Source organism: Mirounga angustirostris, unplaced genomic scaffold (genome assembly GCF_029215605.1).
Source record: "Mirounga angustirostris isolate CCGP_5_RB_7025 unplaced genomic scaffold, mMirAng1.0.hap1 SCAF_8, whole genome shotgun sequence".
Taxonomy (NCBI): domain Eukaryota; kingdom Metazoa; phylum Chordata; class Mammalia; order Carnivora; family Phocidae; genus Mirounga; species Mirounga angustirostris.
In genome coordinates, this window is record NW_026991716.1 from 145896292 (window position 1) to 145920588 (window position 24297).

At 55.1% G+C, this 24297-nt stretch overlaps 1 protein-coding gene across 1 annotated transcript in view; it reads left to right on the plus strand.

Annotated features, from left to right (window-relative positions):
- Positions 1-19878, plus strand: part of FAM120B (family with sequence similarity 120 member B) — a 122114-nt gene extending 102236 nt beyond the window's left edge. The window contains exons 11-12 of the mRNA XM_045865920.3: positions 12502-12690; positions 17291-19878. Of these exons, the coding sequence (XP_045721876.1) occupies positions 12502-12685 (184 nt within the window). The 3' untranslated portion in view covers positions 12686-12690; positions 17291-19878. The remainder of the gene's footprint in view (positions 1-12501; positions 12691-17290) is intronic.
- Positions 19879-24297: the final 4419 nt, after the last annotated feature.

Sequence of the window (24297 nt, forward strand, 5' to 3'; positions counted from 1 at the left end):
TCCTAGCCAGTTGTCCCCCAGACCCCCATTTCTCTCACCTCTGGCCTAAGCAGAGGGTTACATCCAGTGGGTGCCCAGGGGTGACCTGGAGGAGCCGGGGTACAGGCTGACCCCTGCCCCCAAGTGGGCCCCTCTCGTACGAACCCGGCATGGCACAGAGCAGGGTGTCCTCAGGTAGCTGCCCCATCACGTGGGCCTGGTGCCCCAGGGTGAGTGCGAGTGGGCCCGGCCGGGCCCAGAGCTCTGCGGATCCTGTCCTAGGCACAGGCCCCAGGCCCACCAGAGGCAGTTGTCGGGGCAACGGTGGGTCTGCCTCCCGCCGCGCGGCCAGGGAGGAGAGCCCACGCACCCGAGCCAGACAGAAGAGGTCCCTCTGTTGTGCTGCGGCACAGCTGATGGCCACGACGCTCTGGGGACCCAGGGAAATACACGCAGGAGTCCATGCGTTGGCTTTGGAATGCTCTCAGCCCCAGAGCTCACTGTTTTCTGTGACCACGTGTGCATCACAGACCAGGTTGGGGCAGAGAGGAGGCCAAGGCCATGGCACTCCGTGTCCCCAGTGTCCCTCCCCGTCAGCCCGTGAGTGGAGGACGGACGCAGGGTGGGGTCGTCTGGCGCCCGGGGGTCCTATGCAGGCAGCGTCCCCAGGCTGCTCGGCATTCTCTTGGTCAGCACCAGCTTGTTCCGGCTGGCGTTCGCTCGGAAAGTGGGCTAACTTTAAAGCTAGCTGAGAAGGAAAAACACAATTGGAGAATTAATCTTGTGCCAAGTAACCGTGATACGTGCCGAAGCCAGATCAGGGTGAGGGATGGAAAGGCAGCCTCCTGGGGCCGCGCGTCCTGCAGGGTGAAGGGTGTCCGGCGCAGAGCCCGCCTCTCCTGCAGGCGACCTCTCCTCAGACGGCACTTGGGGACGGCAGGGCCCCGCGGCTCAGGCTGGAGGGGAGCAGCAGAGGCCAGAGAGCCGCGCGGTTTCAGCCCCTGCCTGGCACGGCCCCTGCGCATCCTGCTGATTTGGAAAGAGCAGTGTGACTCTGGGAGGACAGGGAGCTGTGGGCCCCACGGCGGCGCTTCAGGAAGGCGGTCCCTGCCCCCACGACACTCGTTCACTGCTGCACTGGGCTCCTGCCAGACACTGGGGCCATGGGGGGTGAGCTCCCCGAGGAGGCAGGGTCTGTCTTCATTTGGTCTCCCATGGAAACTGTCCGCAGAAGACGTCAAGGAGGGCCTTCTGGCAGGAAAGAGGTAAATGCGCAGCCCATCGACCTGCGTCTCAGGCGGAAGCCATCACCTGGAAGTGTCTTGGCAAAGTGCTGCTGGCCTGGAACTTACTCTCAAGCCGCAGAACAGCCTTCCTGGGGACAGCCATTGGCATTTCGGCGCCAGTTTTCGTTAATTTGTGTACACAGATTTTATCTGGTCTTTTAACTCCACCTGAAGCTTAGTGGGTTTTTTTGTTTTTTTTTTTTAAGATTTTATTTATTTATTTGACAGAGAGATAGCGAGAGCAGGAACACAAGCCGGGGGAGTGGGAGAGGGAGAAGCAGGCTTCCCGCAGAGCAGGGAGCCCGATGCGGGGCTCGATCCCGGGACCTTGGGATTATGACCTGAGCCGAAGGCAGACGCTTAACGACTGAGCCACCCAGGCGCCCTGAAGCTTAGTGTTTAAAGTGATGCAGCCCTCAGCAGTCACAGGGTCACACCTTCTCGGGGACTCCTGGGAACCCCTTCAGTCGCTCATCCACTCATTCACATTACTGAACAACTACTGAATGCCCGGTGCCAGGGCTGCAGCAAATGAGACTGCGCCAGCTGCTGATCCCCCCGCCAGCCTGAGAAGGCCAGTGTCTGGGGGAGGTGGGAGGGCGTCATGCAGGAGGGCGTCATGCAGGCGGGCGTCTTGTGGACGGCTCCTGGCTCTCACGGCGACGCGATGGCAAGCTCAGGCCCTGCACATTCGGGGCCGTGACAATTGTTAGGAAACCAAAGACCGAATATGTTGTTGTTCTAGAACAAAAGAAAGGCTCCCTACCTGACTCTTGGGTCTTACGTGATTTATGTCAAGGACATTTATTCACTGTTTCTTGAGCGCCTAATGTATGCACTCGACTCACTCCACACCTGTAACAGTGTTTGATTTTATCGTTCCCAAAAATTCCAAAGTCCAAAAAAGAAGAAAGTTTGAGATAAAGGCATTCTGAGTTCTGAGCAGCAGGAAGATTATTAAATAATATTCTGAACATCGGCATTTCCCACCTTCACTTAGTTATTGTGCAACAAGCCAGGATAATGCCCTGAAACTCCTCAGGGAGTAGAAGCAGCGTGGCATCTCCACAAGCCACAGACACAGCAGCCCTCTGTCCGTCCACACGGTCATCCAGACGACATGGATGGACAGTGGGGGGCACTCACCGTGTCCATCCCCGGGCAGCCTCTGTGATGACCAAGTTCCAGGCCTGTGTCCTGCTTCCCTGGAGGGCTCCCAGGTGGGGGCGCTGCGGCTTGGAGGGTAGGGGGTGTTTGGCATTTGAGACACTCAGCTATTAAATGAAAGAAGGGCTCTCCAAAGGCCACCTCCACATCCCGCAGCTCCACAAGCCCACCCTGCCAGGCTCTGAAGACCGAGACCAATGGAGGCGAGCAAAAAGATAAATCATCGTCCACACACACCTTGGAACCCTTAGTTCTTCCTGTAGAATCTTAGAAGACCCATCAGCCCAGGACATAGTTGACTCCAAATAAAACTTCGGTGTGACCATCCAGTTCTGTGGGTTTGGTTCTCAAAGCGCACGTGGAGAAAAGCTGTGTTCTGTATCTCCCCACCCCCACCACGGTGGCCCCAGAGGGCGGTCCACGCTTTATCACCCTGCAGTGCCGAGGTACTTCATAAAGTGACCATGGGTGCCTAAGGGGACAGGCCAGAGGAGGTGGGCTCCCTGGGCTGCTGCACCTTCCAGGGCCCTGCAGACCACAGAGCACTAGTCTTCCGGGCCCAGTGGAGACCGAATCGCTGCTAACCAGCTGAGGGCAGGACACCCCAGACAGCCCCTACCTGCTGTCCTGCCCACCGAAAGCAGGCGAGGCCCCAGGGTCACGGGATGTCCCCGCCCACTTGCCGCCATGAACTGGATGCCACAGTCACTGGCTTCATCCGTAAAATGTACTCAGGCACACACGTTTCCTCGAAGACCCTTGCAGATCCGTGGAGAGACACGGCCTGTCCCCTTGCATGTTCCTCTGGTGCTGGCTTCCCCAGGAGTGATGCAGACATGGACGTCTCAACACAAGTAGCCTCAGAGAAAACACCCAGGGGGACCATGCCCTGGCTCCTCCGAGCTGTTCCACGTTGGTAAATCCAGAGAGCAGGGAGGAGGCCCTCCGCCCATCAGCGCAGGGGAGACACCTGGCAGGTGGCACTGGGGCAACCTCCAAAGGAAGGCAGGCCTTTGTTTTTAAACAAATTGAGTTTGTCTCTCCGGATCTGTTATGGACAGGACAACTATTGAGACCGGTCAGAGCACTTTCCAGCTGGCTGGGAGACTTCTGGAGTGTTTGTCCTAGAGGCGGTTGCGGAGGCAGCTCCAGGGGGCTCCCCGCAGGGCAGCTGAGGACTGGGGCCCATCAACCCAGGCAGACTCAGCTGAGGACATTCCCCGAAGGAACAGGCCCCAGAGAGCCGGATCCACGCTGGTGTTGAGCACCAGTGAGTAGTGAGTTAGTGAGACCTGGTGAACTAGGCAGACCCCGGCAGCCGGACAGGCCAAGAGCAGAGCTGTAGCTGGGCAGGTGGGCGCTGCCCGACGCACACTCGCTGCAGGTGGAGATGCTCCCGGCCTGCAGACCTTGCAGAAATGAGCCCGGGGTGCCCTGATTCAGGAGACTGTCCCCAGGAGAAAGTGTGCCTGGCTCACCGGGTGGAGGCACAGCCCCAGGGCGGGACTCACCTCCCAGGCCTGGCCACACACCGCCAGCCTGCCCTGCGTCCATGACCGTGAGGCCCCAGCCCACAACACCTGTTCTGCCCTGGCCGCTCGACCGGCCTCAGGAAGCCCGGGGCAGCTCCAGGATCTGCGGTCACACAGCCGGTCTGTTAGCCTTGGAGCCTGAGATTTAAACCCCACTTCAAGGGAGCAAACCAGATGCAGAGACTAAAATGAGGAGCTTGCCGCCCCAGAGTCTGATCACTGGCCAACAGGCGGCCAGTGACCATCAGTCCGAGAGTCACATTTCATCGCTCACCCCACCTCTCTGGGCCCTGTGTCTGCCCCCACCCCTGAAAATGCTCCAGACGTTTGATTTCTTCTGTAAAAGCCCCAGAAACCAAGGCGGGAGCTGCAGACGCCCTGGCGGCAGCAGGGCTGTTAATCAGGGTCCTCGAGGAGTGTCGCTGATGCCCCACCAGCCGCGGGCCCTGGCAGCCCGGCTTCGCCTGGTCAGGTGGAGCCCTGAGCTGCATGCCCCACGGCCCCGCGCCCTCCGCGGACAGCACAGCGCCAGCAAGAGGCAGAGGGGACGCGTCGCCCGCCCGAGAGCCCTGCCCACCCTCCATCTGTGCCCATGTCAGGGCTTACGGAGCATATGCTGCCTGTTGCTCACTGACCATCTGCTCCCGAGCTGATGAAGTGTCCCCGTTACCGTGGCAACGGAGTCCTTGATTGGCGTCGGCACCGCAAACATTCCCTGCTCAGGTTTCTCTTTTATCTGTGCTCCGGAATGGTGCTGGGGGAGGGAGCGGGACTGAGGGGCGGTTCCTCTAGGCCTCCCTTTCTCCCTGCTCTCCTGCTGCCCATGCCGCGCTCCCCTAGTGCTGGGCTGGCCTCCCCCTGCCCTGTGAGCAGGTGCAGTTGGGCGTTCAGCTGACAAATCTGGGGGGCTGGGTAGGTCTGCTGTCACAGCCCCGAAAGGACCCTGACCCTGGGCCCAGGCGCTTTCCCTGTACCAGGAGGCTGCCCGGGCGTGCGGCTGGGGTCCTCTGCTTCCTGCTTGGGTGACTGTCCCCAAAGCAGGCAACGTCTCCCCTGAAGCATCAGGCGCCTGCCAAGGGATGAGAGGTCTAGGGCAAGACAGAACTTTTGCTGAGTCCTGGGAACTGGACGCCGCAAAGTCAGATTCCACTTGTCCCTCTAGTTCTCAGTGCAGTAGCCAGTGTCAGTGGGAAGAGCCACCTCCCTGGGCAGGGCTGGGACTCTGGGCCTGCCTTCTCTTTGGGTCAGGACCGGGGGCACTGCCTGCCAGCACAGAGGCGCTGTCGCACGTGGAGGCCGTGCCAGGCCCCGGAGCCCTCACAAGCAAGGGACTGAACCACGTTCTGTGCCGAGAGAGAGCACGTCAGTCTCAGCCACAGACTCACTGGGAAGCCAGTGTTCTTGCGGGGTCGTGTGAGCTGAGGAGGAGCCACCTCTCGGAACAGAGTGAGCCCTTCACAGTGAAAGCTCATCAGGCCCACCCGAAACACTTCCCATTCCCAGAAGAATGAAGGCCCCAGACTGCGTGGCTCTCTCTGCCCCTAGGATTTCACGAAATTCCCTTTAAGGGTTCATTGGTGGCTAATTTGAGAAAATGACCCCCCCTTCAATCACAGAGGCTGGTATCACTGCCTGGTCTTGGTGCCCCCCGCACAGTCATTTATCGGCATGGCCTCTCCTGAGCTCGGCAGTGGCCCTCACCCCTCCCCACAGCAGCAGGCCCACCTGGGGTCACCTGTCCTCAACCTTAACTGTCCCTCCTCCCAACCCCCCTCCAAAACTCCAATCACACCAACTTCTCTGAGGCCCCATCCATGAGCACGTGTGTGTGCAGGTGTCCACGTGTGTGTCCGTGCGCACATGTCTTTGGGTGTCGTGTGTGTGTGCCCATGTGCGTCCATGTGCACGTGTGTGTCCGTGTGGGTGTCATGTGCACGTGTCCGTGTGCATTCCATGTGCATTGTGTGTGTGCATTCTATGTGCACGTGTGTGTCCGTGTGGGTGTCCATGTGCACGTGTGTGTCCGTGTGGGTGTCATGTGCACATGTCCGTGTGCATTCCATGTGCACGTGTGTGTCCGTGTGGGTGTCATGTGCACGTGTCCGTGTGCATTCCATGTGCATTGTGTGTGTGCATTCTATGTGCACGAGTGTGTCCGTGTGGGTGTCCATGTGCACGTGTGTGTCCATGTGGGTGTCATGTGCACGTGTCCGTGTGCATTCCATGTGCATTGTGTGTCTGTGTGCATTCTAAGTGCACGAGTGTGTCCGTGTGGGTGTCAGTGCACGTGTCCGTGTGCATTCCATGTGCATTGTGTGTCTGTGTGCATTCCATGTGCACGTGTGTGTCTGTGTGCATTCTATGTGCACGAGTGTGTCCATGTGGGTGTCATGTGCATTCCATGAGCAGTGCCCTCCTGGTGCTTGTCCAGCAGGCAGTCCCTCCTTGTCTTGTAAGAATCTGAGCTCCATAAAGCAGGCACTCTGTTGTTTATTAAATTACATTTTACTTTGTCATTCATTATTGCAGCTTATGAGCATTAAATAATGTTTTTAAATATAATTAAAATCTGGCCTCCAAACAACTTCAAAATTAACCAACAAACATGTGCCAGGCACCAAGTGGGTGCAAGAGCAAATCAAACTTGGAATTTTACCAAAAACAAAACTCTTACTATTAGTCTGTATTATCTCAACTGAAATTAAAATATAAATTTCTCCCTAAGTATCATTCATCTTCTCATTTCCAACAGATGCACATGAAAGACCCATTTCCAGCTTACTTACAGTGGAAAATGCCAACTTCTGGCTGTACCACCTCCCTGTCTGCTCCAAACATAGAAACAGAAAGCTTCCATTGTTTATTATTGAATCCGAATTGAAAATCAGTGTTTTGTTTCTTTCAGGTGTACAACATATTGGTTCAAGCTTCCAGTGTGTTTTAGGGAAGCAAACATAACTTTGACAACAAAGAAATCAGTAAATAAACCATCAACTAATCTAATGTATGAATAGCACTGCGAAAATTCTAAATAAATTCTTAGCAAACATGATCTTGCGGTGTGTTAAAAGTATTATATACTGTGACAAGTGTTTTTTCCAGTGTAGCAGGAACGGCTCAATATCAGACCTATTGACATAAACCACCATTTAACAGAACAAAAGGGAAGAATATGATCATCTCCATAGATGCTGACAAAACGATGGATGAATTCAACGTTCACTCTCTTTTTAAAATGTTCCTGATAAAATAGAAATCGATGAATATTTCTTTAACCTCATCAGTGATGTGTCCCAACCTGAAAGTTACATGGTTGGTGAGCGCCGGGAACGCTCCCACTGACTTTGGTGTATTGAAGACACGGAGAAGACAGACAATCCCGCGTACGCTTTGACACGGTGTCATTGTGCCCGGCCCACACAATGTAGTCAAGTGGAAGTACAAAGATAAAGAGAGAATTACGTAGATTATTTTATCGTATGTCTGGAAAACTCTAGAGAAGCAACTGAAACAAATGTACAAAAATGTGAGAGAATGTGGCAAGGTGTATAAAATCAGAAATAAGAACCACTAGGAAATACCCTAGAAGGAAAGACTGCCTTTATCAACAAAAGACCCATCATGGACGAGTGTGGTGAGGAGGAAACGTGGATGCTCTATAGCAAGAAAACTCGGCAGTGCCTCTGAGGGGCCTGGACAGTCAGGCGGCAGCCACATGCTCGACCAGATGCTGTGTCAGAGGACACCCATCTCTGCAAAGCTGAGCTGCACAAAGAGTGCAATCCCAATTAAAATGTTAACTCTTTTTTGGGGGGCACCTGGATGGCTCTGTCCGTGAAGCATCGGACTCTTGACTTCCACTCAGGTCATGATCTTGGGGTCGTGAGGGTGAGCCGTGCGTCGAGCTCCATGCTCAGCATGGAGTCTGCTGGAGATTCTCTCCCTCTCCCCCCCACTTTGCCCCTCCCCCCCCACTCACTCCCTCGCTCACTGTCTCTCTATCTAAAATAAATCTTTAAAAAAATGTCAACTCGTTTTCTAAAAATCTAGAAAGGCTAAATGTAAATTTGTGTGAGAAGAGAAACAAGAATAGGCAGGACAAACCTAAAAGAAGAAGTCATATCAGATATTAAAGCATCATGAAATTATAAAGTATATCCTACTGGCAAATGATAAGTAGGAAATCTAGACATGGACCCAAAATACATGCAAATTATTGGGTAAAAGCATTTAAATCATTGGGGAAACATAATTTTTCTATAATGATATTGAGATACGTGGCCAGATATCTAGGAAAACAATAAGCTGACTTTACACATCATCAGATTGACGCCAGACGGGTCAAAGATTTAAATACAAATGAAAAGCAACAAAAGTGTGCTAAAGACGACATGGGAGAATCTGTTTCATGTATTGAAATACGGGAGCCCTGACTATAACACAAAACCCAGAGGCCGTAAACATATATTAATAATAATTAATAATATTAATAGATGTGATTATGTAAGAGTAAAAAAGTTCTGCATGGAATAAAAACACCACCGTAAGCCGATCAAAAGAACGATAAGCTGGAAAAAGTATCTGTAACTTGTATCAGAAACAGAGTAGTTTCCCTAATATTTAAATTGGTAAGAAAGAGACTGCTAACCCAATAAGGAAGAGGAGGTACAGGATGTGATCAGAGAGCTCGCTGAGCAGGAATTGTCAGTTGCTCTTAAATACAATGCCCAGTGCCACTCAGAACGGCCCAGCAACCATATCACCTACTGGGTCAGGCTGAGTGTGTCCAGCTTTTGGTGGTAATATAGAATCCATTCCTTCGCAAGGGAAGAAACAGAATTTTGATATCCATCAAAATTGTAAATGCTTTGAACATTTGGGCTCGCAATTCGATTTCTATGACTTTATTCCGCAGATAGTCACGCGTATGTGGAATGACACTGTTGTTCATGGCGTTTCCATACACACCAGGAAGTTGAAGGTGCCCACCAACAGAGCACTAGTTCTAGAATTCTGCTGGGCCCACACGGCAGATACATGCTGCCAGGCACATGGCCTTCGGCCAGGATCCACGGCTTGCTGTTCACCGTTCTTCATTCATTCCTTTGTCTACAGCTACTATTGCTCATTAAGTACCAGTCATGTGCCAACCCTGCTGAACAGAACAACACCACACACTCCCTCTGGACCTTGGAGCTCAACACAGTGGTCCTCAAACCTCCTCACCCCAAGATTCTGACCCCCATGCACACTGTCGTTCTGTTAGGACCCAGGTATGAAGGGCTAGGCTGGGCTGGCCAGGTGAAGTCAAAGGACCAGGCTTGGGGCAGGTGTGAGTGAGCCCAGAGCCAGGGCCCCTCTCTGTGACAGCAGGACAAACTGAGGCAGGGTTGTCGAACCAGAGACTCCATCACGGCTGAGTGGGGGACCTGTGGGGGCCCTGAACAGCCCCGCAGTGGGCAGTACCCAGAAGCGGCCCGAGGTCCTTCTGGCCTCACTTTCCAGTGGTCAGCAGAGGTCACTCCCCGAGAGGCACCGGCGTCACCTCGAGGCACTGCCTGCCGTGTGAGCAGAAAGGACTGAACCCCTTGAAACAAGGGCTCTTTTCCCTGGTTTTCCTGTTGGAGCCCGAGCCTTGAGACACAGACGGTGGTGCTCGAGCCAGAGCCTGCTCCTGGCTTTCCCTTCCCTCATGCTGCTGAGCACTGCCAGGGGCCTCACGCTGCCCAGCGCCCGAGGTCTGAGGCCCAAGTGGGAGGTCTGGACGTGTGGTCCTTGGGGCCCCAACCTCGGTGGCGGGCGAGCAGTCCTCACCACTGTGGAGCACAAGTCCCTTGGGTGCCCCCGCTGCAGAGGGCAGTGGAACAGGGCCACCAGCCCCTAACGTCCTGCTGCAACCTTGGCTGCGAGGGAGGACCCACCACGGCCACAGCCTCCTGGACGTGAGTTGGCCTTCGTGGGTGTGGGGGAAGCCCCTGTTGGGCCACCTGCACGAGGCGCGTGGAGCCCACCACCTAGCCCCAGAGGAAGCAAGGATGGCACTTGCGTACCCAGGCAGGGTCTGGTTTGTTCTTAACGGAAGTCAGCATCTGGGGCCCACGACGTGACGTCACTGCAGAAACAAAGCCGAGCTCTGCTCACAGACTCACTCTGGAAGCACAACCACCCCCTCCCAACAGGCCCCGAAGGAGGACAGGAAAATATAGTCCGAGGTCCCATCGGTTCTATTCGAAATGGCTCTTACAAGTTGTACTGAACTGTAATTAGCTTTCTCTGGTTTTATGGAAACAATCTCAGCCAACCATGGACAAGCTGCCTCTGGCCCAGAGGAGTGTGCGAATGGCAGGGATTATGGCAGAGTGGGGCTGCTGCCCTGGGAGAAGTGTCTCTTCCTTCTTTACTTCTCGGCACGGATCTGAGAGTGGGGCGGTTTGTCTCCCTGTGGATTAATTCCCAGAGAGAACACTGCAATTCAGAAACAACGGCTTTATGTCCCTTTTTCGTATTTACAAAGTGAAAAACGCTCAGTGTATTTCCTGGCAACTTGTTCAAGACCACTAAGCTCTCCGTGCACTGCATTAGGATTCAGACTTGGCTAAGGGAGCGGGACCCCCTCCTAGCAGTGGGCGGGGTCTGAGAGCATGTGAGCGTGAGGGAGAGCAAGAGTGGGAGCGAGATGCTGTGTGAAGTCGAGGCATTCTACCCCACATGGAGCACGGTGCTCTGCCTTTCAACCCGAGAGGTGGCAGCTTATCTGCACCTTTCTGGAAACACATTCCACGGCATGAGGAAAGAATCAGTGGGTCGTGTGGGATGAGTTCACCCGGGAAAGATGTGGAAGTCAGACCTTTGTTGTAGAATGAACTCAACGTGAACACAGCCAAAAGTGCTAGAACTAGGGACGCAGTTCACAATGGGATTTCTGGTTCTGGGAGCCCCCCTGATGCAGAGTTGGGTATGTGGCTGGCACGTCCCCTCCCTGGGACTCGAGTCCCATCCCCGACACATGCAGGCCCCAGCTGCGCCCAGCCCAGCCGCAGAGGACACACGGAGCAGGGCAGACCTTGTCTTGTTTTGCCTGGGGCCAGGGGCACAGAGCTGGAACTTGCCTCTGGTGACCAGGTTGGCGGGTGGCCCTCTCTTCACCCTCTCCCAGCCTGACCCCCTCTCTCCTGCAAAGCCTGGCACACATTTCTCACTGTGTATTCTCCCAGATCTGAGAAGAACTCATGGCTTTACAAAGTGGCAGGTGAAGGAAACTGTCACAGCCTTTGTAATTTTGGAATATCTACAACATGCAGAAAACCACAATCTCTAAAATGAAGCACGTTTACTTTTTTTATCCCAGGTGCCTTGTTTCCATGGGGATAGCATAGTGTTCTGACTTACAGATAAGCATTGGCTCAGAAGCTTCCACGTGTGGCGGGGAGCTCCATCCTGTTGCTAGGTAGCTCTCTGCTGGGTGCCCCTCCCTGGCAGTGCCCAACTGCCCCACCCAATTCTAGGTTTGCCCCCCAGTATAGTTGTTCTGTTTTGGCTGTATGATCATGATTAGGATCATTTTTAATTTCTGGGCTAAATGAAACAGATGCTTCTCAGTAAGTGTTTTTGGTAAACCCATGGAGGATCTGCCCTGTGATCACAAGTGCTGAGTGTGCTCGTGGGGATGAGGAATGTTCCTGGGTGTCCAGGGCATGGGTGGAGAACAGCCCAGGCCACCCGTCCCAGCCTTTGCCTCCACCAGGCTGAGGGGGTCCTGCCCCCAAGGCCGACTGCCTCTGCATCCTTCATGGGAGAACCTGGGATCCCACGATCTGACCTGTCCATCCTTTACCTCCCTCCAAGATGCACACACATGTGTGCACACATGTGCATCACATAGCCCCCACATATGCATGCAGGCACACGCAGACACTTGCCCCAGGCCCACAGCTGGAAGCAGCTTCCTGGGTGCGTGACTTCCCGCTGCTCTTGACCTGCTTCCCTCCTGCTCCTTCTTTGAGCCCTTGGCCGAGGGATGGGGATGCTGCACTAATTCCCACCGCTGTATGTCCTCCTCCAACTCCTGTCCGAAACTTTCCTCGCCAGTTGGTCCCTGCACCAGTAGGCTCCATGGCTCTAGCCCTGGTGGTGGACTCTGCCACCATCCAAGCACGGACCCTCTGGCCCAGGCCATCTAGCCGCCGATGCCCTCGTGCTCTGGTGCCCCCAAACCTTGCACACCCATGTCCCCTATCCCTGCAAAGCCCTTGGCTCCAAGGCTGTTTCTGTGTTGGGTTGCTGGGAGGGAACCTGGTGAGACATGGCCTCACTGCCTCTACAGGATGCCCCTGGCTGTGCCCCTGTCCAGGTCAGAACAGACACAGCTGTCAGGGCCCAAGGGCAGCCTTGGAAGTAGGTCCAGTCCCTGCACGGAGTGGGCCCTTCAGCCCAGTATGCCTGCCCACAGCACGATGCTGGCAAATACACTATGCTGTCACACTGTGTGGTGGAGACCACTACCTGCTTCTTTCCTAAGACCCTGTGTTCTCTCTTAGCTCCGCATGCCTCGGGTGCGACAGGTCCGCAGGGGGTACAGCGGGACATACACTGGGATTTTGGAACCGGTGGCTTGTGAGGATGACAGAGGAAGATGAAGAGCGTGTGAGTAAATGCAGCGCATCTCACACGCTGAGTGCAACAGACGCTGGGAGCGAGGACGATGAGGGAAGAGACTTTTAGAAGAGGTAAGAATGGAACCAACCAGGAAGGTTGGCAAGCAGAGCCTCGGGCTCCTGCCGCGAGCTCGAGGCCAGAGCACAGTGGCCCTGGAGTGCCTCCTGCAGGGAGCTGGGTGATATGGCCCCACTGCGCAGGGACAGGTGGCCCCTCCACCTGGGGTCCCTTCTAGGCTTCGAGGCTGTGTGTGCCTGTGCGTGTGCCTGTGTGTGTGCATGTGAGTGTGCATCTGTGCTGTGTGTGTGCCTGTGCGTGTGCCTGTGTGTGCATGTGAGTGTGCATCTGTGCTGTGCGTGTGCTAGTGAGTGTGCATGTGTACGTGTGCATGTGTGCACATGTGGGCCTGTGTGTATGTGTCGTGTGTGTGCATGCCTGTGTGTGCACCTGTGCGTGTGCATGTGTGCCTGTGAATCTGTACCTGTGCATGCACCTGTGTGTGTGCGTGTGTTAATTAGACCTTTCAACAGCTGCTGCTCATACAAGTGTCCATTGGGCGCTTCTGCAGGCAGGTGTCGGATAGCTGCCTGGCTGGCCACTGCTTTGCCCCCCTCTCCTCCCTTCCCCTCTGCTCAGCTCAGGCAGAGCCCAAACTCTCAGGGCCACTGTGGTCCTCCCCTCCACTGCAGGAGTGCCTGTGACTCTGGGGGATGCAAGGTCCCTGCCCTCTTCCAAGAGGGGGTGGGAGGACCGTGGGTCTGGAAGGAGGCAGAGGGGGCGTGGGGCTCTGCATGCGGCTGGTGCCCCTTATGCGGGCATCACCACCCAGCTCGGCTTGTCCTGAGCAGTATACAGGGCAGGGCAGGGCCGGGCACCCCTCCTCGCCTCCAGCCAGGGGCTCTGATGTCCTTCCCCTGGTGATGTCATCATTGCCCACCTATGGGCCCTTTGGGCACCAGCAATAGCTCCTTCACTTTTTTGTAAACAAGGAGCCCCACAAGGCTCTGGAAAGCGGATTCTCCTAAACCTGGGGGAAGGAGTGGGGGCTTTGGCCCCTGGGCAGTGAGCACAGGCTCAGCCAGAGCCGTGCTGGAGCTTGTCTTGCCCCCAGCTGACTGGAGGCAGAGATGCAGAGTTGAAGGAGAAAGCCACCAGACCAAGACCTGCCTGCACCAGCCCACTTGCTTTCTTCTAACAAGACTTGGTTGGTGTATTTTGCTTGAAACAGGGGTATTATTTGTGACCCAAACTTGGGTGCTTCACTGATTACTTAATTCAGCCCCCCTTTGGCCACATTTCCTTGAGCACTTCTAAAAGGGTTAAATAAAACACTCAGGACCCCGTGAGTGGATCTCAGACTTTGTGCAGAACCCACAGGTTCGGGACCAGGTGGGCCTGAGAACCTGCGTTTCTAACAAGCTCTAAAAAGCTGCAGGTGCTGTGTCCAGGGACCCCACTGGGAGAAACCCAGACTACATCACAATGACGATGGGCTTCAATCTGAGAACTCATTAAAGGCACATGGGGCATCTCAGCCCAGTTTAAAGTCAGGGGGGCAGGAAGGCACCGGTTACCAGGTAGACCCAAACTGCCCAACCTGCCTCTGTGAGCATGCTACCTGGGGACCTGGTACAGGTCAGGTTCCTGCTGATGCTGGCCCCCATGAGCCATGGAGGTGTGGATGGCACAGCTGAGCATCTTGGGGGCCCTACCCTCCCTGATGTCAGCTACTCCCTGGGGAGCCTGCTCTAGGCTCCAAGGAGGGGAGTCAGGACCTTTGCCCATCCTGCTGGGCCTCTGGGAGAAACAGGTTCTCTTGGCTTCATTTGGCCTCAGAGGTTCGGGCAGCAGAGAGGTGTGCGCTGCAGATGGCCTCTCGCTTGACTTCCCACCTTGGACAGCACTGGAGGCTCTGCAGGCCGAGGTGTCAGGGTGCTGCCCCCAGCTCTGGGTCCCTCCCAGGGCTTTGAAGTGGCCGGGCCTGCGCCTCTGTTGGCAGGACATTAGCAGAGATGTGGGTGTAAGTCACACCTTTCCTCAATTGTTCCAGGATTGTGTGGGGCCTCTTCAAAGGGAAAGAGGCTTTGTTATTTGGGGAATCATAGGGCTGCATAAACTCAGAGGAAGGGGGAAGGGTTTGCAGCCAGGGCAGCTGGTGTCCTGGGGCCTGCCGGCCTGGCTGAGGAAGGTCAGCTGTGGCCACCAGGCTCACAGACCTAAACCCAGGAGAGGAGCCTCGGCTCGGGCTCCCACGCCAGGGGCCGGTCTGTGTGTCCAGCGGGGTTCCAGGCACCACTTGAGTCCAGTTGGGCAGTTCCCTAAAGGAATCTCTGCAAAGCTACTTTGACTTGCTGGGAAGTTGTGAGAGAACATGTTGCAGGGTCTCCAATCCCAGCAAAGGAGTCTGAGCTCCCAGGGCCCAGAGTTCCTTCAGCCTTTGCCTTGGGCTCACAAGGCCAGACCCAGCAGAGCTGTCCATTCGTGACTCAGATTTTAACACACAATTACTGAGCACGGCTGTGAGGCTGCCTAAAGGAGTCAATTAAAGCAACCATGCCTCGTTGCCCCCTAAGAACTGGACGGGTTAAGGCTGGGGTGCCGCCTGCACGTGCTGGGATGGGAAACTGGGCATCCCCATCATATGGGGCCTCTGCTCTGGCCTGGATCTTAGCTCTAAGTAGCCCCCCATTGATGGGGCTGTGGTCCTGGCTGTATGAGGAGGCTTGGCTGGGGTAGAATACAGACTATCTTGGGGACCGTGCTCTGCAGGCCTGCCTTGCCCCCTGCTGCTGGTCTGGGAGCCAACGCCGAGTCTGCTGGTGAAGGAGCATGAAGCCAGCTCTGGGCGTCCAGACAGAGACCACGGAGCATGGTGCCACGTACAACTCGATGTAGCCACACTGTCTTGTTGAATTGGCCCAGAGGGCCCCTGGGGGTCTTTCTGAGGTGGCTGTTCTCGGCATCAGAGGCCAGTCTGGGCTCGCTCGGCATGTTGGCTGTGCCAGGCCTCAGCCCTGCCCTTCCTCCCTGTGCCCACTGCTGGGATCCCATCTGCTCACAGTGTGGCCTGTCAGGGCAACACCTCTGGCTGCTCACGAGGAACCCCACTCCCAGTTCCATATGCATGTGAGGGAAGGGGGCACTCCTTGTGGGAGAGCCTGTGAGTCAGGGTCTCCACCATGGCCCGGCCCTCGGGGCCCCCCACACTCTGTAAGTGGCCAGCCCACCTGTGAGCCCACCACAGAAATGTCCATATGGGCTGCCAGTGCTTTGTTTCGTCTGCCCCCCAGATGGCCTTGGACAGGTGGGCAGTGGCTGCCCTGGGGAGAGCATGCTGTCTAGGCTTCCCTGAGACCCACATGAACTCTCTGCTCAGCCATCCTTCCTGCTGGGCCTGGTTCTCTGGCCTGCGTCTCCAAACCTTCCCGGTGTCACCATGAGCCCACGGGCCTTTCTAGAGTAGAGGAGGTCCCCAGCCCAGCTGCAAGCTCAGGCCTGTGCAGCTCCAGGAGATGGCCTTCTGCGCTTAGCTGCAAGGGATTTAAAAGCCTCAAGGCAATATGAGAAGTTCAGATGAAACCATCCTCCCTGACCAGTGTCCAGGCTGAGTAAATGTCTTTCAGCCCTTCTCCCTGCCCATGTGTTTTGGGGCAAGTGACTGGGCCTACTTATTCCTCGATGCCAGGTCTCTGTGTGGGTGACTCTGGGAGCCCCAGGCCCTTGAAGGTCAGAATCCCATAGGCCTCTTGGGAAGGAAGCTGCCCACAGCAGCATTGTGACCCTCTGCCTGGCATCTGGGGCTTGCTGGGCTGGGTCCCCAACCCCCAACTCCTCAGTAGCCATGGAAAGACCTCCACGCAGACTTGAGGGGCAAGCACGGTAGCAACGAGGTGGGAAGGGTTTGCCAGAGCTGAGCCTTGGAGCCTTTAGAACTATTTGAGGGTGGGGTGAAGCACCATAGCAGGTGTCAGGCTGGGGCTGAGGAACAGGGTCACCGGCACAGAAATAGAGGGCCCACAGGAGCTACTGGTTTGGGGGGATCAGGTGGGTGGATATTCTAGGGGTGTTCTTATGGAGCTGGTGCAGGCAGTGGGAATGTCCGCCCAGAGCTCTGGGAAAGGCCTGAGCTATGGGAGTAGATTCACTCAGTCATATCCATCCATTGACTAAAATGGGCATTGAGTCCTACTATGTGCCAAACACAGAAAATAAAAAGTAATTTAGAAGAGGTCCCACCCCCCTAGGACCTGGGGAAGCAAACATGTGCACAGATACATGTAAAGCTGAAAAGCAGCGTGGAAAAGGCTGAACCAGAGAAACATACCCAAAGAGCCTGTGGGAACTAGGATCTGTATCCCCTGGGACGGCCGGAAAAGTCACAGACTCCCCTGGACAGTGGGAGGTTGCCGTAACTCAGGTCTTGGGCACTGTTCTGAGTGGCCAGCAGGTAAGGCCCTGGGAGGGTGGGCCTTCAGCAGGGGTTGCTGAAGACTGGGGACAAGCTCCGGGGGATGGGGAAATCGGCATGGGTTAGGGAGGCAGGGGAACATGCTGGAAGGACCCAGTGATGAACACTGTGTCTGCTCTACTAAGGACTCTAGACCTCTGGGGAATAGTGAGACTGATACGAATTTTTAAGTATGACAGTGACATGTCAGGCTTTTCTTACAGGATAACCTTGCTGGCAATGGTCTGGCCGGGCGAATGAGGTGACACAGTAAACAGAGGCTCTGTGGGGACAAATAAGAGAAAGAAGATGCCCAGAGGAACCCACACTGAAAGCTTGAAAAGGAAGTTGCCAGAGATGTTGGCCTGTGTACAACCCTGTGACCCAGAGCTGGGGTCCACGAGCTCTGCAAGGGCTCCCAAAAATATGTGAGACTCGGAAAAAAAGATTATTTGCTCCAAAATGTGAAGTTACAAAGTCAAATTAAGATTCAGATACTTATAACATTACACCCAGGAGCTCAAATCAACTCCATTCTTACGTACTTCATATTAATTCTATTTCATGCAGGTTACTGGCTCAGTTCGCCATATATGTAGGTTGTGGGCAGAGGTCTGGGAGCTGGTCCTGCCACTGGGCCACCCCACAAGGCGCAGATGGGGTGCCACCCTTCTGCCTGCCCAGGTCCCTGCAGGAACAGCAGGCTCAGGGGGTCTGGGGGCGCACACTTGCTCCCTCTGTCTGGGGCGCTCCCCTCCATGTGTTGGGCCTCTGCTCGGGCAGTACTCTTTCGGGCAAGCCTGTGGCCCGCGTCGGGGTGGGGACATTCCCTCTCCTCAGAGTGCTAGTCTCAGACAGTAATTGTACACCCGTGTGTGGGTTATTTCATCAGTAATTAAATAATTGCCTGTCCCTCTCAGAAAGCCACATGTGGGCCAGGACGTGGTTTTGCTCAGTAGTATACCCCAGTACCCAACATGCTGCCTGGCAAGTAGTAAAAACTTGGTACGTGTTGAGTGATTATATTAATTTTGTTCCCTGCCCCATGTTCAACATTTTTCCATGACCAACATATACCTATTGGTCTTTTCACCATCCTGTGAACATAAAACGTCATCTAGCCTTTGGTTCCTTTATTTTCCCTGGAATGATCTCCACCCACTCCTTGGTCAATCCAAATCCTACCTGTGTCAAAAGGAATGCTTTAAGCTGTAAGCAACTGACTCCTAGACAATGGTGGCTTCAGCAACTAGACTATTGTCTCATGGAATAAGAAATCTTGAGGTGGATGCTCAGGGCCAGGTCACTGTTCACCAATACCAAGGCATTGGGTGAGCATCTCTGGGGTTCTCTTGGCCTCTCCTCGTGGTCACAACATGGCTGCAGCAGCCCCAAGTATTATAGGCTCACACAAAGCACCCAAAGCCAGGAACAACAACAAAAAAAAAAATAGAGTGGGTATAAAAACGTCCAGCTAGTAGGAGTTAGCAAAGAAGAATCTTGGTAGGGAAGTAGCTGCTTTTTCCAGCCACCAGAGACCCCAAAGTCTCTGTTCATAACCAATAGAGTTACAGGATGTGTGTGGACCCAACCAAGGAGAAGGGAACAGTGAGGATGGAAGCACCAAGCCAGTTTCGTGGGTAGCAAAGCTAAGACAGAAGTAAACTAAGGACCATCTTCACTATCTGGCAAAAGCAAGCAAAATGGGACGTAGATCCTGAACCACATGTGAGCTACTGAACCTCAGAAACAGATGGGAAAAAGTGGCCTCACTAGCCGATCTGGAGGCTCCACCTGAAGAACAGACTGGACTGAGCAGTCTCCTGTCTTAGCAGCCCCAGCGCTCGCCTGTCCCCTCTCTCCTGTTAGGAGAGTCACCAGCCCAGCCAAGACCAGCAGAGGCCACAGTTGCTCCCGGACTCACATGCGATTCAGGATCGTGGACAGCTCCAGGCTCCTCTGAATAAGGCAGGAATCCAGGTGGTACATTCAGAGGGAGACACCATGCAATGCTGCCATGGATGGAGGTTTGCAAGAAGTTTGTATCAGAGGTCTCCCTTGGTTGTAAAGGGGCTTCTTGCCCAGGATATGAAGTGGTTCTCACTGTGCAGGCCCCTTTGTGCGGAGAGGTATTGGCAGCACCTGGGCAATACACAGAGCTGTGAGGACAGACGCACCTTCTCGCTGGCAGAGCTGGGAGGAGGCTCTCTCTGAGTTTTTGCCTCTGGGCCCCAGGCTTCAAGAGACCCTGGCTGGATAGAGCAGGAGCTGTAGATGGGGGCCAGAGAAGAAGGGAGCCAGCACTGTAGAAGTTTGGGGAATCAGGTAACACAAAGGTGCACAGTTGCCCCTTCCTGCAAGACTGCTCACAAACACCACAGGGCACCTGTCATGCACCAGGGGCCGTGGAAGCACCAGGCGCAGTCTGAGTAGCCACCAAGATCCCCTTCCTGGAGGCTCACTGCGTGGTGACAGCACTGGGCATTTCCCAGAAAGGAGAGCCATCATCAGAGGGGTCCTGAGTGTCCCTGCTCAACTGTGCCACTCCCTGGGAGTCTGGGCCTTCCCTCTTGCTCCTGTCATGTGCTGGGCCTAGAGCCACAGAATACACCAGAACCTAGTCCTGTACCCAGCATCGTGGAGGGGTGTGTGGCCTGCTCTCTCCACGTTACTCTTGCCCCAAAACCCTCCCAATTAGTGACATATTTGGAGACACTGCGTCCCAGAATGGTGGCGCTTTCCAGGGCTACTTGGAATTGCTTGTCCATAGCAGGATGCAGGGGAAGAAATGGAGGCTAATTTTCTCAAAAATGTCAGCCTCTGGATGGAGATGGAGAAAGAATGTTCTGTTCTCATACACACCATACAAGAAAAAAAGAAAGGGACAGCCGGGGAGACAGAGAAGCCCTCCCATTACCCCACCTCTTCCTGAGCTGAGGGTCAAGGACTTGGCATGCCCCCGGGCCTGGGAAGATCGTATGTCAATGTCCCTACCATATGTGCTTTGTAGAGCCCCAGAGAAACATTCACTTTGCCCTGATCCAAATTGGTAGCAGTCTGTTGTTGAAGCTAGCTTCCTTTCCCCCACCTGCTTTTGGGGAAAGAACAAGTTGGCATGGAAACACCGGAGTCCTAAATGCCTCCTAGGCTCCCGAGAGCCTCCCTAGGACTCAGAGCCCAAGGTGGATTGCAACTGTGAGTGGTTACCCAGGGGCTGGAAATCCAGGGAGAATGGAACCCTCGACCTACCCTGAGCACTCAGGGGCCGTGTGGTTGGCAGTGTTCATTGTGCTAAGCTTCTTAGACAAATAGCTATGAAATATACCAAACCGTTAAACACATCAAATCCCTTATACCAGATGGCAAACAATGATGAGAAGCTGACAGTGTTCCTGCACAATTTAATTTGTGAAATTTGCATTTCATCAGAGAGTAAGGACTACCACCCACTCACCCACTGCTTTAGCCACAAAATAGGAGGGGACTGCACATCAGAGCCCTAGAGATGAGGGGCACTGGGGTCCGGCCAAATGCTAAGACCCAAAGCAAAAACCCCAGTATGCCTGAGAGTTCAAGAATGGGGACATTCAGGGATGACCTAAGAAATGCTAAAGTATTTTCTAAGAAAAACAATGAGTGATGTGACATGCATAATACCGAACACATAGTAGGTACTCAATAAATGTTCACAGAAGGACCGGAAGAATGATAGGGCATTTGCATATTTATGCAAGCCACTGGGCCCATGGCTTCCCCAAAGCCCTTTCTTGTTCCTGTGCTCCCACCTCTGCTTTATGCCTGTCCAGGGCCTGCTCTCTTGATGTTCCCAAAGTGACCACAAGCAGCCAACACCTTCTCCCCTGGGGTAACTGGAAGACGGAGAAGGTGGAAGGAGGGGCTTCTGGTGATGCTAAAGTACCCCTAGGACTCTTGTCCACCTTTGATCAGCCAAAGCGCATCTCCTCCTCCTCCTCCTTCTGGTGTGCCCCCCGCAAGTCAGCACCTGCCTCACACCCACAAGCCTGAGGAGACAAAGTCTCCTCTTGGAGATGGGGACACTGCATGCAGTGGATGCATCTCGTCCAGAGGGTGGGCCCATTCCACTTTCCCACCGACCTTCATGTTTCTTTGTCATCACAGTGTTGGCATGAAGCAAGACGTTTGGGAGATCCAGGCCTGGCTCGGTGAACTGGGAGGAACCAGAGGAACTGTCTCGAGGTCTCAAAAGAAAGAAGAAATTTTGGGCAACAGATGAATCTGGAAAGTAAAAAACACAACAAGTAGATGTGGCCAAGATGAATGGGCACATCAGGACTGAACCGGGAGGACACAGATGGTGGAAGGAGGAACCACAGAGGAGGTGAAACTCGGGACTCTCTGTCAGGACGAGGACAGGTGGGAGTGGAGGGGAGGCCACATGAAGGGGAGGTGAGACTCGGGACTCACTCTCAGGACGAGGACAGGTGGGAGTGGAGGGGAGGCCACATGATGGGGAGGTGAGACTTGGGACTCACTGTCAAGAGGAGGACAGGTGGGAGTGGAGGGGAAGCCACATGAAGGGGAGGTGAGACTCAGGAGTCACTGCCAGGGATGAGGAGTGGGAGTGGAAGGGAGGTCTACAGGGAAGGGAAGGTGAGACTCAGGACTCACTGTCAGGACGAGGACAGGTGGGAGTGGAGGGGAGGCCACATGAAGGGGAGGTGAGACTAGGAACTCACTCTCAGACTGAGGACAGGTGGGAGTGGAGGGGAGGCCACATGATGGGAAGGTGAGACTCAGGAGTCACTGTCGAGAGGAGGACAAGTGGGAATGGAGGGGAGGCCACATGAAGGGGAGGTGAGACTCAGGAGTCACTGCCAGGGATGAGGACAAGTGGGAGCGGAAGGGAGGTCTACAGAGAAGGGAAGGTGACACTCGGGACTCACTGTCAGGAGGAGGACAGGTGGAAGTGGAAGGGAAGCCACATGAAGGGGAGGTGAGACTCAGGACTCACTGTCGAGAGGAGGACAGGTGGGAATGGAGGGGAGGCCACATGAAGGGGAGGTGAGACTCGGGACTCACTGTCAAAAGGAGGACAAGTGGGAGTGGAGGGGAAGCCACATGAAGGGGAGGTGAGACTCAGGAGTCACTGCCAGGGATGAGGAGTGGGAGTGGAAGGGAGGTCTACAGGGAAGAGAAGGTGAGACTCAGGACTCACTGTCAGGACGAGGACAAGTTGGAGTGGAGGGGAGGCCACATGAAGGGGAGGTGAGACTCGGGACTCACTGTCAAGAGGATGACAGGTGGGAGTGGAGGGGAGGCCACATGAGGGGGAGGTGAGACTCGGGACTCACTCTCAGGAAGAGGACAGGTGGGAGTGGAAGGGAGGCCACATGAAGGGGAGGTGAGACTCGGGACTCACTGTCAAGAGGAGGACAGGTGGGAGTGGAGGGGAAGCCACATGAAGGGGAGGTGAGACTCAGGAGTCACTGCCAGCGATGAGGAGTGGGAGTGGAAGGGAGGTCTACAGGGAAGGGAAGGTGAGACTCAGGACTCACTGTCAGGAAGAGGACAGGTGGGAGTGGAGGGGAGGCCACATGAAGGGGAAGTGAGACTCAGGAGTCACTGTTGAGAGGAGTACAGGTGGGAATGGAGGGGAGGCCACATGAAGGGGAGGTGAGACTCGGGACTCACTCTCAGGACGAGGACAGGTGGGAGTGGAGGGGAGGCCACATGAAGGGGAGGTGAGACTAGGAACTCACTCTCAGACTGAGGTCAAGTGGGAGTGGAAGGGAGGTCTACAGGGAAGGGAAGGTGCGACTCGAGACTCACTGTCAGGAGGAGGACAGGTGGGAGTGGAGGGGAAGCCACATGAAGGGGAGGTGAGACTCAGGACTCACTGTCGAGAGGAGGACAGGTGGAAATGGAGGGGAGGCCACATGATGGGGAGGTGAGACTCAGAACTCACTGTCAAGAGGAGGACAGGTGGGAATGGAGGGGAGGCTACATGATGGGGAGGTGAGACTCGGGACTCACTGTCAAGAGGTGGACAGGTGGGAATGGAGGGGAGGCCACATGAAGGGGTATTGAGACTCAGGGGTCACTGCCAGGGATGAGGACAAGTGGGAGTGGAAGGGAGGTCTACAGGAAAGGGAAGGTGAGACTCAGGACTCACTGTCAGGAAGAGGACAGGTGGGAGTGGAGGGGAGGCCACATGAAGGGGAGGTGAGACTCAGGACTCACTGTCGAGAGGAGGACAGGTGGGAATGGAGGGGAGGCCACATGAAGCGGAGGTGAGACTAGGAACTCACTCTCAGACTGAGGACAGGTGGGAGTGGAGGGGAGGTCTACAGGGAAAGGGAGGTGACAGTCAGGACTTACTGTCAAGGACAAAGACCAATGGGAGAGGTGGAGAGACCCAACCTGGAAGGTGAGTTGAGACTTAGGACTCATTGTCAAGAAGGAGGACAGGTAGGAGTGGAGGGGTGGTGAGACTTAGCTCCCTAAGAGAAGCAGAGACATACCATGTTAGAGAATTTGAAGGAGGGCTGTGAGTTGTCCCCTGGCTAGACTGAGAGTGGTAGAGTTGGGTCGCTGATGGCACTGCCGAGTCCAGGATGGGGATCAGTGGGCCTCAAGGCATTATAGCTCCTCCCAGGTCATCTGCAGAGTGGCTCTGCATGGGGGTTCCTCGCTCAAGCTCACACCCTCACGCTTCCTTCCAGCATAGGGCAGGTCACTGAGGGTGCCCAGGTTTGGGTGAGAAACAGAATGTCCCCTGAGACATGCTAGACAGGTGTCCTTTGGAAGGCAGGTTAGGGTGCAGGTCCGTCTACACCCAGCCCTCTGGGGTCCTGGAAGCTGGCATGCACACCAGCAAGCCTGGCCCGCAGCTGCAAGATGCTGCTGACCTTACGCCACACCCAGTACTTTTCAGCGGGGGGGAGGAATGTCCCTAAGGGGAGAGCCTGGCGAACAGTGAGCGCTGACAGAGCTCAGGAGAAGGAGCCCTTCAGAGAAGACCTCAGGCTGGCAGTGCTGAGCTCAGGTCTGCTCGCAGTCACTGGGGACAGCGAGGAGGCGGGCCTGTCTGGGCCACAGGAAGGTGAGACGGAATGGGTGGGCTAGGACCCAGGCGCAGCAAGAAGCCCCAAACATCCAGCACTGAGGTCCTGATTCCATTGTGATGGAGGGTCCCTGAGGGCTTTGAGCACAGGAGGGGCGGGATGGTAGTCATGTTTCTAAGGGCTGC